Consider the following 14,041-nt stretch of genomic DNA (forward strand, 5'->3'; position numbering starts at 1 on the left):
TTTTATTTAGGCTTTTATTTGTAATCATTAATTTTATTTATTTAAAAACAGAACAATGTTCAGTAATTCAATGTTCAGTGAACCCAAACGAGTAACATATTCAGTTCAATTCAATCTTTATTTACAGTCAATAGACCTGTCGAGACACACTATAACTTAAAACTATATAAAAGAGAATAATGACTAATATATAGTCAACCCTCTGTTTTCACAGGGGATCCATTTCTGATCCCCCCGCGAAAATGGAAACTCACAGACATTCAAACCCCAGAGGTTTGAATTGAGGAAGGCCTTTGCTTCCATTGCGCGCCTTGGGCGTGCACCCCTTTTAAACCCCCTCCATTTGCTCCTCGCAGCTAAGTGAGAGTTGCCGATCTGAAATCTGCACAAATGGGGGGGGGGGAGGCAACTGTATAGTAAAATAAAGCATTCAGTTCTCAATGTGAAGTTAGTTACTTCTATTGCCATGATAGAAATCAAGAAATTACAGCTTTCCCAGGAAACATTAGATACATCCCATTTATAAATACTACATACAGTGGGCCCTTGTCTTACGCGGGGATCTGTTCCAGACCCCCTCCCCCCACGTTAAGGCAAAAAATGCCTATGCTTGAGCCCCAATGAATATAATGGGGCTTGGGCATGGCGGCGCATATGTGTCATTCATTCCATTGCCGTGTGGCTTCAACATAAGCTGAAAGCCGGGTATAGTGTACCTTTGTATGGCGTGAGCGCACTGTGAAGATAACCAATTTGCAAATACTGAGCATGAGCTATCCAATTCATATAAATATGAACTATTTTCAAGGCCTAATTATTTTAATAATTTAATGGCTTTAAATTTCCCCATTGAAATTATCACAATGATTTAGATTCAAAACCACCATGAATGGCAATCATGCAGGCTTTCAGATTTTGTCAAGTATTCCTCATCACTGGCTAAACTGGCCAAAGCTGTTGAGAGTTGCAGGGCTATATGTGTAGGGCTACACAATTCCCACCTCCAATTAAACATATGTAATTTTGTGTGATCATTGCAATTTATATATAAATAATAGGGAAAGCTCTCTAGATATAAAGATTCAGAAGTTGTATTTGCCGTGAAAGGTCATTCTGGGATGGCTGGAGGAGCAATCCACTCTTCTTGGGTTTAACCTCACACACCATCTGCAAGTCATCATTCTTTTCAGTTATTTTTTTCTGTTAAGATTCCTAACCCCCTTCTCCATCAGTTCCTTTATCTAGTAATGCTGTCCTGTTGTCACTATAACCTTTGTTGTATGTATGTACATAGCTCTGTGTAGTTATTCTCTCTTTGTATTCCTTTGTAATTATTATTTCCCTCCCTTTCCAGAAAAAAGAGCCTTACTTCGAGTAAGGGAAGGTATGGATTGTCGACTCCTTTCCTATCTCTTCCTATCCCTGACTCCTTTTCTATCTCTTTAGTTGTTTTACCTGTTTAGTTCTAACAATTTTATCTGTTTTAAATCGAATAAAATTTTGGAGAAGAGGTTGCCTTCAACCGGACGGCAGGCAGGAAGTTAAAAACTGTCAGAGAAGACAGTTAGGAGTCATTTTAAAAAAGGATGGGTTGATCCTGCCTTGTGGATGTGTGGGGTAAAACCCAAGATATCAGTAGATTACTTTTGCTGTCATCCCGAGAATATTGTTGCAAAGTGAGTGCGCAGCCCTGTGTCGGGCACGCAGAAGCTCCTGTGAGAAGAATCACCAAGCGAACTGTCTCGGAGCGGTCTGGCTGTTCAGGAATCTCCTCCTTCTCTCTGGATGCTGATAAAGGCACACTGATTCAAGTGTCTCTTTCAAAGAGTCTCTTTAATCTTTCAGTTGCACTATATACAGAAAGCAAAACTCCAAAGCTACACATCCACCACCTCCAACCAACAAAAACCCACACTGTACGATGAAGCTTGGGCTTTTGCCATGCGGCCACCAAGCTCAGCCTCTTCCTGTTGTATCACCTTAATTGTTGTACCCCAACCAAGATGACCAAGCATATTCACAATAGTTTCTCAACACTTCACAGTGCTTTCTGGCACATGATGACCTTGCAGATACATCACATGTCCTGACCCAGCTGTAACCAATTCCCTGGTTATCAGGCTACAAATGACCCATAGTTATCTTTGTCATTTTCTTCACATCTGGACATTTTACTTCAGCCTTTATTCTCTAACAAATATTATGCGACATGTTTTGGGAGGAACACTTAAAGTCTTGGATTCACTGGTACAGATTGAACATCCCTTTTTTATAAACCTAAAATTCTCTGAAACCTGAAAGTTTTGGCTCCCAGCTGCCTTCAAATCTAAATCAATGTACTAAGTGCTCATTCTTTCCCTCAAGTCATTTGCATTTCCTCTTGCAACCTGAAACAAAGGATTTCCTTGCACCAAAAGCAGTAAGCCAACCTTTCTGCTATTCCTTTTGTGTTTCCAGCCAACTTCTCTATCCATCCATCCAGGGGATATCCTGATCCAATTGCTATTTTTGTCACACTAAGATTATAGCCATCAACCAGCCTGGAATCCCACTGTCGATTCCTGGGAAAGGACATCCACCCTTTTTTATCTTACCCACCACTTGAGGCTAGATTTTAGGTATAAATATGTATCTCAGAAACCTAGTCACATGTGCGTACCATACACATGCAGTTCACTCAGGTTGTACTCCATGTTTGAAATGGCGCCCTCCCAGTCCGATCCACTCCAGCTTTCTGTGGTCTATTCATTGGATAGGTAATTACCAGCACCCTTGCAAAACCCTCAAATTCCACTGTCCTGTTTCTATATTTCCATTTCAGTTGGCTCTGGATGCTGTGTCTGTGTTGATTGTTGCTACATGTGTAATTGCACTCTGCATTTTTCTAAATAAAACTCTCTTAATTCACCCCAAACCTGGAGTTCTCCTCAGTTATTACTGGTATATACAGATGAAAATGGTCCTAAAAGTTACCCAGCTTCTTGAAAAAACTAATTTCGTCAAGAATTAAAGTAACACTGTCACATTTGGTAGGGCCACTTCCCCACCTTTCTTTGTGTAACCCTGGTTTCTGCGGTTCTATTTTCACAAGGGACCTGTAAAAAGCAGACATCACTGATACTTTCTTAGCTGTCAGTACATCTTTCCACCCTTTTAGAAAAGTAGCCCTTGTAGCTGGGAAGTAAGAGATACATCCAATTGGATCCGGCTAAGTGAAGTGGTAATTCACAGTGGCAGTCAAATCCTCTGGAAAGGGTTAGAAACATCCATGTGGATTTGGCTGCCACTGCCAACTACTACTTCACTTGGCTGGATCTGCTTGGATTTTTCCCTCCCTCCCCAGCTACGAGAGTTACAGTGGCTGAAGAAAGCACCAGCTGGCAGCAGTGACTGAATCCACTTGGATATTTCCCTCCTTTCCCAGCTAAGAGCTCTATTTTCCTAGTAGAAAGTGTGCTGACAGCTGGGGAAGGATTTGGGATGTCTACTTTTTACAAGGGCCTTGTGTGAGCATAGCTGCAGGAACCTGGGTCCTCTCTTTCCCTCTGCAAATTTCTGACAGTGGAGGTACTGAAATGTGTGACTAACCTCTTTCACCAATCTCTCACTATTTATAGGTGTTCCAAAATCCACCCCCTCAAAAAACAAAACAAAACAAAAAAGCCAGAATATGAAACATTTCTGGTTCCAAGTATTTTAGGTAAGGGATGCTCAACCTGTATTTAATACTAAAGTACACCACTGCGTCTTGCCAGTAATACACTAGTACTTTTCAGATCAGAAATATTACTTGAAAACTTACATTTATTAGAATATATATATATTAGAAAACTCACCTCAATTTCAGCAACTCCTCTATGAAAAGGAAACTCAACTGCACTTGTTTTCCCATGGAACAAGGGGATGTCTGTATCTTTCTCAATCAAACTTTTAATTTTAGCTATTATTTTTCCATCTAAATCATTTCCAGTAGAGTTTTTGTATTCATCCTTAAGAAAACACAAAAATTGCAGTAGTAATGTTTGCTCATGGCATTTTCACATTAGGATCAAATGGCTTTTTCATCTTTTTTTTTTTTTGGTGGGTTTCTAGAGGTATCTGAAAATTTACAGGAACACTTTTTGGCAAAATACACTGTAGGTTGCTTAAAATATGTTTGGCAATTGGGCAAAAGATTGTTTCAGTAAAATAACATAAATAAAATACGGAGGTTACACAGCTCACAGACCAAAGTCTCTCTCTCTCTCTTTCTCTCTGAAAAGCTTTTTGATATTATCACTAAAATGCTATATTAACTTAGAAGGCTCTTGGAGAGTATCTGCTGGGGGGAAAACTTTTTAAAAGATTAAGTGTTCTTGTCACAACTAATACCAATTAAATTGCAAATTAGATTTGACTTTTCACATATGTCTAATATTCCAATTTGACTTTCATTTGTATAGAATAGCTTATACTTATTTATATTCTTCTTTTGTTGTTGCAATAATTAAAGGGTTTGAAATTAGCATGTTGGATAATGGTGCCACAGTAATGTTCTAATGATGTCTAATAAGATGAAGCAAAACCTAATGAAATTTCCACAACAAATCTTTGAATTGCCAAATAACATGGCAGCTGATATATTTCACTTTCTGTTCTCCACAATGTCATTGCCACAGCTGCTGCTACTGTGGTTATAATTGTTTTCCTGACTGTTTCCCCTAAAATGGATCTCAAGATAGCTTAGAAAAACTGAAATACATTGTGTATAAAACACTTATAAGTAAAAATAAAGAAATAAATAAATAAAAATAAAAAAGAGTAAAAGTTATTGTTAAATTTTAATTAAATCTTGTATTTCTGCACTCATACCAGAAGGGAAAGCTTCTACAAAGGAATTTCTAAATGGGGAGACGCTACACAGCTAAAAAGCATCAAGTACCACACAGAAAAAGCCCTGGAAAGCATTCCATAACCTTTTAGAAAACTGATATACAAAAGCAGGGCCCAGCAACAAAATCTTGTGTGTGTGCAAACTTCCCTTTCTCAGGAAAGGAAAGAGCATAGATTTGGCCATTTCCTCTGGTTGTGGGACAGATAAAAACCTCTGAACAAACTGGCTGCAAGCTCATCCAATTTGTTTTCAAAAACAGTCCTCCTCAGGCAGTTGGCTATCTTGAGAATGCTATGAAAGCCAACTTAACTTCAGGGGCTCTCAAGACATCTCTTCTCAAGTTTATTCTGTCAGTGCTGAGCAGACTCAATGGTCTTCAATCACACTTTCCTCCAACAAAGTATGATCTTCCAACAAAACACAACACGATATTGTGTTTTATTGGGAGATCATAATAAATCAATTGCAATCAAGGCCATCACCTTCTCATTAGCAATCCAAAGCCCCTGCTGCAATTTCTAAAGATGTGGACACTAGACTCCAAAGGGGATCAGTTGTTTTTATTTATACTGTTAATGCTGGCTTGAAGTATTATATTATCAGTACTAACATTTTGTCTTATTCCTTAATTTTTGCATTTCCATGTGATTTCTTTTTCTTACACTATTAAGTGTTGTGGCTGCCATCATTCTCTTTCAGTAGGCATATTGTGTTAACAGAGTATTTTGTAGTGGATAGCCTGACACAGACAGAACTAACTTAGATCTTGATCTTCCCCTAAGGATTTAGACAGAAAGATCCTTTAGAAGAGTTACTGTGGGGCAAGTTGAAAGCTGTATATTTTTTTTAAATGAAAAGGAAGAATTACATTCTCCGCTTTCAGGGAATTGGTAAATCAAATACAACTTGACTAATTATAGCAACAAATTTTTTATCTTTAGTAAAACAAAACAAAACAAAACAGCTAACAATTAGATGACACTTAATCCCCATTTACTTCAAAATACTGACTCTTACGTAGTGAACACTTGCTTCTAGAGAGAATTAATGGTTCAACTTTAACATACAACATCTTTCAAATGTGATTCCCACCCCATTTTAAACCAGCTACTACATACAATTCAAATTAATTACCATTATAATGAGGGTCAAATCCTTGACAAGAGTCCGACTGCCAACAGCCCGAACATTAGAAACAGCAGGAGTATTTGGCAAAGTTCTTGGCATCAGCTGTGTTGGTTCATTAGGCACTACTTCAATTATAATCTTAACAAAAAATGACAATACATAGACTAAATTTACAATTTGAAATGTGATCAGAGGTATTTTTAAAATCAAAATTGGCGACATCTTCTGAAGACTAATTCATTATGGTCATTAAAGTCTTTGTTGCAGGCTTGTTTTTCTAAACACTCCTCAGTTCAGAAGATACAGAAACAAGTAATTAGAACTAAAGGCTTGCAAGAGAGACCTTAATTTATGGCAGATGAGTTAGAAAAACCAGTTTTTTTACTTGTAAGGACTATATACAGTATTGTACATTTTCTGGCAAAATACAGCATGGGGACAAGGTGGGAAATACCCCCTTTCTGCTGCAGCCCTCTGACCCATGCATGCATACCCACTGATCTAGTCTGATGGCTTGGGAAACCCTCTAGAAGCAGTTTTTGGGTATTCCTTAGGGATTAGGAAGTTCCATGGCAGAATTGGATTTAGGGCTAAGCATCTAGTAAAGATAACCTGAACTAAGCAGACTACTAACAATTTAACATATTAGCTTGTAATTAGTCCAAGTCTTCTCAGAATAATTGTAGAAACGACAATTACTGCAAAGTGTTTAGAAACATTTATTTGAATATGTAACTTAAAAGACAAACCTGTTCACTGTTAAGAACATTTATTTTGTCGATTGCAAACATAAACTGGATGCTGTATGGACCCACTTTCTCTGGAACAATTTTGTTCCTAAATTAGAAATACTGAGTCTTAGTAATAAATTGAAACATATAGCATTTATATTTTCTAATAGTTCTCCTCCCCCCCCCCTTTAGATGTGGTAGCATTTTATAGATGAATTGAAATGTTCCCTTCTAGAAGATGTTCTTTTGCCAGAGGAAGAGAATCTTCAGACTTCTTTCAAGTGAAGATTTTCACTTCTCCCTCTCATATCTATCTGTATCTATGACTGATCATTTTTATGTCAAGTTTATCAGGCAATAACTTTTATTCACATCTTTGTCTCCATCAGATGCCAGTTAAATATACCCAATTCCTTCAAATTGCATCCTATGACTTATATCCTAAAGGGAACCTACTTGGTTCCTTTTAAATCAACCATCAGTTTGTATGTAAGATTCTGACATATTAACCTAGAAAAAAAGTACCAAGTAAAGACCTTGCTGTAGCTACATAGAAAAAATTACCACAAAGCATTTGTATGTGTGTGTGTGTGTTGTGTGCCTTCATGTCATTCCTGACTTATGGTGACCCTAAGGCAAACAACCTATCATGGTGTTTTCTTGGCAAGATTTGTTCAAAAGAGGTTTGTATTGCCTTCACCTGTGGGTGAGAGTATGCAACTTTTTATGACTGAGCAGGAATTGAACCCTAGTCTCCAGAGTCGTAGTCCAACCTTCAAACCACTATGCCACACATCTACTAAATATTATACTATTGTCTGATATTGTTTGTAGTTGGATTTAACCTATTAAAGTAATATTAGTTGTTGTTGTTGTTGTTTGCCTTAAAGATTTAGAGATGCTTAAAACAATTATGGCATTTTTGTATTTGTAAAAGGATTATACAGTAATTCAAAGGCACCTTGAGAAATAAAAGTTGTCTGTTTAGCTTATACAATTATCTTGCTTCTCAGAATCATGTATTTAAAAATATATTGGAATGTAAAACTATTTTTTACCTGAAGTAGAAAAAGCCGTCATCCTTATCTTTTGTTTTGGTACAGCCAAATGTTGTAACCTTGAAAAAAAAGAGCCTTATCTATGAAAATGTTTTAAAATTATTTTGTTAAATTCAGTGGCTGTGAAACATTAACATACAAGATATATAAATAAAATCCACCAGTAGAGAAAAGCACGTCAATAACTACATAGCAAAGACTGTTGTGCATGACTCTACACCCATCCCTCCACATTAGCGGCTTTGACTTTTGCAGATTTGATTATTCACAGATTTTATTAATATGTTCTCTCTAGGAATATCTAGGTCAGTGTTGCCAATAAGCCTCAAAGATATTCCTCGAAATGTTTTACCAAAATCCCAAATCCCCGGAATTCCCCAATATTTACCGGAATATTCCATCAAAATCCCCAGAAAGAAATTAATTAAATTCCCTGGATTCTGAGGAATTCCCCAGAAATTGACAACACTGATTTAGGTCCTCTAGCACAACTCTGTGATCAACTTTAACCAAAAGTTGCACTGAAGGACCTAGAGATTGCTAGAGACAACACTCCACTAGCCATTTGTAGCTCCTCCAGCGCAATTCTATGGTCAATGTCTGGCAGATGTTGACTACAGAGTTGCACTGGAGGATCCAAAGATTCCTAGAGAAGTGTTCTCTCAGGTAAAAACATAGTGTTTTTGTTATTTGTGATTTTTCCACATTCACGGGGGTCCTGTGCCCCTAACCCAATGGATGTGAAGGGACGAGTGTATTTGCCTACTCCTCTTAAAACAGTTTTCATCTTTCCCCCCCCAAAAATCAAAACAATGCAATCCTTGAGCAGATCATATCCCAACTTTTTATATTTATTTATTAAATATTGTTAATTGCTGTCAGGTTCATTTTGACCCTGTCATCAACAGCTCTGCTCAGGTTCTCCAAACAAAAGGCTGTCATTTTCTTGATTGAATCTATCCATGTGTTTTCCTCTTTTCCTACTGCCTTCCACTTTACCAAGTACAGTGCACCCGTGTCATACGTGGGTGCGCCTTACGCGGCTTCCAGCATATGCTGGAAGCCACGCCAGAAGGAGCAGCAATGCACACCGGAAAAGGCAATGGCTCAAATGGGGATTGAACATCCATGTTTTTTTCTCTTATGCAGGGGTGGTGGGTCCAGAACGGATCCCCCACGTAAGCGAAGGGACAACTGTATTATTTTCTTTTCTAATGAGTTATGTCATCTCATGATATAGCCAAAGTACAATAGCCTCAAGTTTTAATTATTTTGGTTTCTAAGGAGAATTCAGGCTTGATTTGCTCTAGTACCCAATAATTGGTCATTTTGGCAGTTCATGGTATTGGCAGAACTCTTCTTCAGCAGCACATTTCAAATGACTTGATTCTCTTCATTTCAGCTTTCTTCGCTGTCTACTGTCTAGTTTTCACAATCACACATAGAAATCAGAAATATGATGGCATGAACATTCCTGACTTTGGTATTCAAAGGCATAGCCATGTTAGTCGGGAAAATCAGTATGCAAAGGGATCTTGTAGCACCTTTGAGACTAACTGAAAGAAAGTTGGTAGCATGAGCTTTTGTAGACTTCAGCCTACATCCTCAGATGCATATTTGGTATTCAATAATATATATTTACACTTAAGGATCTTATATGTCCTTCATAGCTTGCCTTTCCAAGTCCTACTCTTCTGATTTCTTGACACAGTTTTCAGTTTGACTGAGGACTAAGCCAAAGTACAGATTTTTTTTTAATATTTCAAAATATTAAAACAATTAAACACAAATCAGGATCTTAAAACCATGTAATTTAATACAGAAAAAATCCAGCACCAGGCCTAATAAGAACATGGATCTCAGGCAAATCTTTCCGAGGACATTCCATAATTGGTGTGTCTCCAGTTCAGCATTAAATGAGGTGAATGGGTGATTAAAAGAGAGGTCACTGGTGATATGACACCCTAACTGTGGCATGTCCTTTCCCCTAGAGGTCTGCCTACTAGTACTGTACAATTACCTACTAATTGACTCTTTATCTTCTTTGGAGTATTTATTGGCCTAATCCAGATCATTACTGCACCAAGGTAGCAAGTCTGAACACCAATTCTAATCACTCTCTGCCTCACCTAGTTTAGAAAGACGTTGTGTGATCTGCACAGCATGAACACAGTATATCTGCCAAAAAGCAGAACAATTATGAGTGAGTAGCAGACCAAAAAAGGAACACAGATTGATCAAGCAGTTGGCTCAGTGGACACTGTCCTCATTCTCAGCACCTTATCCACACTGTTTTCAGCAAGTGGAATTAAAAGCTACCTGATGGTGCTCTGGACACCTCTACTAATTGGATAGGAACTGTGCAATCTAAGCTGTAACAGCTATGAGTGACTTCATCTTAGAAGTGTCTTGCAAAACCTGTTACTATTGCTGATTATTTAACCACACATTTTTCTAGATCAGCCTGCAATAGAACTTAAACCACTGAAAAGGTTCAGATGGACAACACTAACAAGATGTTTTGGTGATGGAAAAGGACTTTGCCACCATCACCACCACAGATTAGAGGTGATAAAAACCTCTACCCTGTGTTTGGCTAGACTCAGCCTGGGTCTTCCTGCATCTGCATTCTAGCTGTATCCCATTCTATTTTATTGTCCTAAGCTCACAGATATAACAAGGAGTTGCTCAGGACCTGCTCAGAGTGAGAATACTATATGGCTGCTACATGAAGGCAATTCTAATATGTGGTAAACCATTGTTGAATGTGTGGAATGGCTCACCATATAACTATAGCTATCTATCTATTAAAACAGACACAGTAATATAGGGAAATCATCTTATTCTACAAACTCAAATAATCTCTGTGAAGAATAACTTAAAGTGATACAGATGTGGCAGTCACATGTAAACCCATTTCAAATATTGATGTTTCCTCTAACTTACATTTTGTGATAAAGCACCACTACTGTGTCCTTTCCACATTTTCATGCAAATTCTTCCTGGATTTACGCTTACAATAATATTGCCATCTTCAGAAATAACACTAACCATGAAGTCTGCATGGGGAAAAAAATACAAAGAACATTCCACATAACAATGTGGAAGTAAAACCAAAACAAACACACAAGCAGAAAACTGTAAGATGCTTACAACATTAAATGCATTTAATTTATTTTACATTTTTATAAACCACTCTTAATGAAAAAGAGATTTGAGAGAAGTGTCTGGGTATCTGGATAGCATTCTGGAGAAAGAGGGTCCTATTCAGGAGAAAGGTAGGATATAAATTAAATAAATAAAGTTATTAAAACAAATGACAGTAAGATTACAAAATAAGAAAGTCCAAAACTATTTAACCAGAAAATAAATGAAATCATTAATAAATTAAAATAAATCAAATGTCTGAATAAAGGGAGTGTTTTGATTTGAAATTATAAAGAATGTAAGTTCAGTACAGTGAAGAGGTTCTGTAATTGCAAAACTATATGCAACTGTATTTCACAAATGCACTGGCGGAACCTATTTCCCCCGTTCCCTTGTGTCAAGATATATTTATTTTTAAAACCCTTTTGAACCCATACTGGGCCCCTAAAATCACTAGCATAACTCAGCTGAAACATAATTTACAACAAGAAGAGAAATTTAATATAAAAATTAAATCCAAAAATTTATATAACAGCAATGAGATGGGCCTTTTCTAAACATCTGTTGACTGAATTAAATGGGAGGGATTCACATACAATATGGTTTTTTGTGGGCTTTTCGGGCTATGTGGCCATGTTCTAGAAAATTTTCTTCCTGGCGTTTGGCCAGAATCTGTGGCTGGCATCTTCAGAGAATGCTTTGCCTGGAAAAAGTTGGGTGTATATATACTGTGTGAGCCTGGGAGTGCAGGAGTGATTTCCATGTGTATTGTTCTGTGCTGATGGCTGGCCTCAGGCTGGGAGGCTAATGTAAAAGAGGATGTATGTCTGCTAATTGGTGATCATTATCTGCTGGGAAAGCCCCTGACTCTGAATTTGCATTTGCTGAGTCCTTATTTTGCTGTTCCTCAGGACTGGTAGCCAAATTTTGTTCACTTTAAGGGCTTCTTCTTTCCGGTTGAAATTGTCCAGGTGTTTGTGGATTTCAATGGCTTCTCTGTGCATCCTGAAATGGTAGTGGTTGGCATGGTCCAGACTTTCAGTGTTTTCAAACAGTATTTTATGCCCAGGATGATTTGTGGCATGTTCTGCTACTGCTGATTTTACTGGCTGGTCCAGTGTGCAGTGTCTCTCGTGTTCCTTGATTCTTGTTTGCACACTGCGTTTGGTGGTCCCTATGTAGGCTTGTCCGCACAGGGAAGCCATTGAAATCCACAAACATCAGAAGCAGAAATAGCCAAGTGAACAGTTCCCTGCCTTAGGTAAAGGTTACTTGAACATAAATAACTGTTTATGATTTGCAGCCTACAAAGGTACAGAGGAGGCTATTTAGTTTCTCTATGAAGCATCTGTTCTAAAATCTTGGGTTCAAATGGGAATTAGCAGCTCCTGCCTAAAAAACAAATGCCAATTAAGGAGTTGTTGGAATAATGGCTGGTATTTAGGACAGTAATTAAGGACTGAGTCTCCAAATGTTAATTTTTGGATAAAAACTTGCAGAATCCCTGACCAGTGGACACACCAAATGGAGCTTTTGTGAGATGACGATCAACAGCTTCTCAGGATCCACAGTTGGGAGCCACTTGATTAGAAAAACAAAGATCTTCCAAATGGCTACATTAAAATGTCAAATAAAGTACTTACCAGGAAAGGTGTTTCCAGCTGTAAAGGTGGCATCCTTGTCATACTTGACATTCAAACATATAGGTTTCTCGGGATCAGGCAGAACATTTAATTTAATTATTGGGCAATTCAATGTGTTTTTGTAGTATGAGGCTTTAAACTGCAATGTATATTCTCCCCTGAAACATAGAACAGTAGCTAAATCTCAATATATCCTTCCTAAACACTTTCAACATGTCCATAATGAAGTACATGGAGTCATGTATATCAGTGTTACTCAACAGTTGTTGTCCATCCACCTGTAACAGTCCCTGACAAGTATCCAGGAAAGAAAGAAACAATTGTAGCCAACAGACACAAATACAGTGCTGGTCCCTGGCACAACAGGGGAAAAAAAAGAGAACTGGTCCCCCACATCACATGGTTTGAAAAGCACTGATATATATGAAACTACTGGGAGAAGTTGTCCCAAATTTTAGAGTTGGCTGCCATCAATATGTGAATGGCAAACTAGCTCTTCCCTCAGGTGTAGCTGCAGACATCATGAACAAGTGGCAAGAATCAGTAAAATGTTAAAAGATGAAGGCTAAATAGTAGCTAAATCTTAATATATCCTTCCTAAACAGAAAGTCAAATATATCCTTCCTAGTCCAGAAAGTCAAAGGTGCTGCTATTAAAAAGGAAAGAGTATTGAACCTGTTCTGGATGGGTTCAATTTCCCCAACCCTACTAAAGGTTTTTTTTTTTAGGGTTTGCTCATACTGCAGCAGTAGCTCACATTAAATGAATTAATTTTCACCATGTTGACCAAGGAAAAAAATTCTACCCCTTCCTGAAGAGATGAATTGTCCACTGCTATCCATTCCTGGATAATGTTGTACAAGGGGCTGTCCTTGAAAAGCACCTGGAAACTACAACTGGCTTAGAATATGGTAGACAAATTCCTAACTTAAACTATCAGATATGCATTATGCTACTATCATAGGATCCTCAAGTGCCTCTCAATTTGTTTATCAAGCATGATTTAAGTAAGGTTGCTTTTCTTTGATTTTACAACCCTAAATGCTTTGGACTGGGGCATCTGGAAGACTATCTTGTTCTGCATTGCTATTAATTAAAATCTTCTTTGCAGGATGTTTTTCGGTGTCTCCACTTTTGCAGGTTAGACTGTTGGCCTTCTTGACTGTGGTTCTTCTTCGTGGTCTCTGCGAATCATACAAATGGGTTTCACTGCACCTGCGCAGTGCTGTTCAGATACTTCTAGAATCACTGGGCAAAGCACACTTTGCAACATACAGAAACTTTTTGGCGGTAACCCCGCCCCCCTCCTATAAAGCCCCGGTTCCTGCTCTTTTCCCCAGTTCCTTTTTTCCACTACGTTTGGCTGCTGTTTGGAACTTCGCTCTTGTTAGCTCGTTTTGGATCACTGGTTTTTCTTGACTCAGACTGTTTTTGGACTTTGGCGTTTCTTCTTCCCCCGTG

The 14,041-nt window shown here is 38.0% G+C and overlaps 1 protein-coding gene across 2 annotated transcripts in view; it reads right to left on the reverse strand.

The window, feature by feature from the left end:
• LOC121917327 (structural maintenance of chromosomes flexible hinge domain-containing protein 1-like) overlaps positions 1 to 14,041 on the reverse strand; it is a 138,814-nt gene that overhangs the window by 25,353 nt on the left and 99,420 nt on the right. For both annotated transcript variants that reach the window (XM_042443215.1, XM_042443216.1), the window contains exons 32-37: positions 12,581 to 12,738; positions 10,737 to 10,849; positions 7,791 to 7,849; positions 6,751 to 6,838; positions 6,008 to 6,139; positions 3,837 to 3,989 (exon numbers count right to left, since the gene is read on the reverse strand). In XM_042443215.1, the coding sequence (XP_042299149.1) occupies positions 3,837 to 3,989; positions 6,008 to 6,139; positions 6,751 to 6,838; positions 7,791 to 7,849; positions 10,737 to 10,849; positions 12,581 to 12,738 (703 nt within the window). The remainder of the gene's footprint in view (positions 1 to 3,836; positions 3,990 to 6,007; positions 6,140 to 6,750; positions 6,839 to 7,790; positions 7,850 to 10,736; positions 10,850 to 12,580; positions 12,739 to 14,041) is intronic.

This window comes from Sceloporus undulatus, unplaced genomic scaffold, assembly GCF_019175285.1.
Source record: "Sceloporus undulatus isolate JIND9_A2432 ecotype Alabama unplaced genomic scaffold, SceUnd_v1.1 scaffold_15, whole genome shotgun sequence".
NCBI classification, from domain to species: Eukaryota; Metazoa; Chordata; class Lepidosauria; order Squamata; family Phrynosomatidae; genus Sceloporus; species Sceloporus undulatus.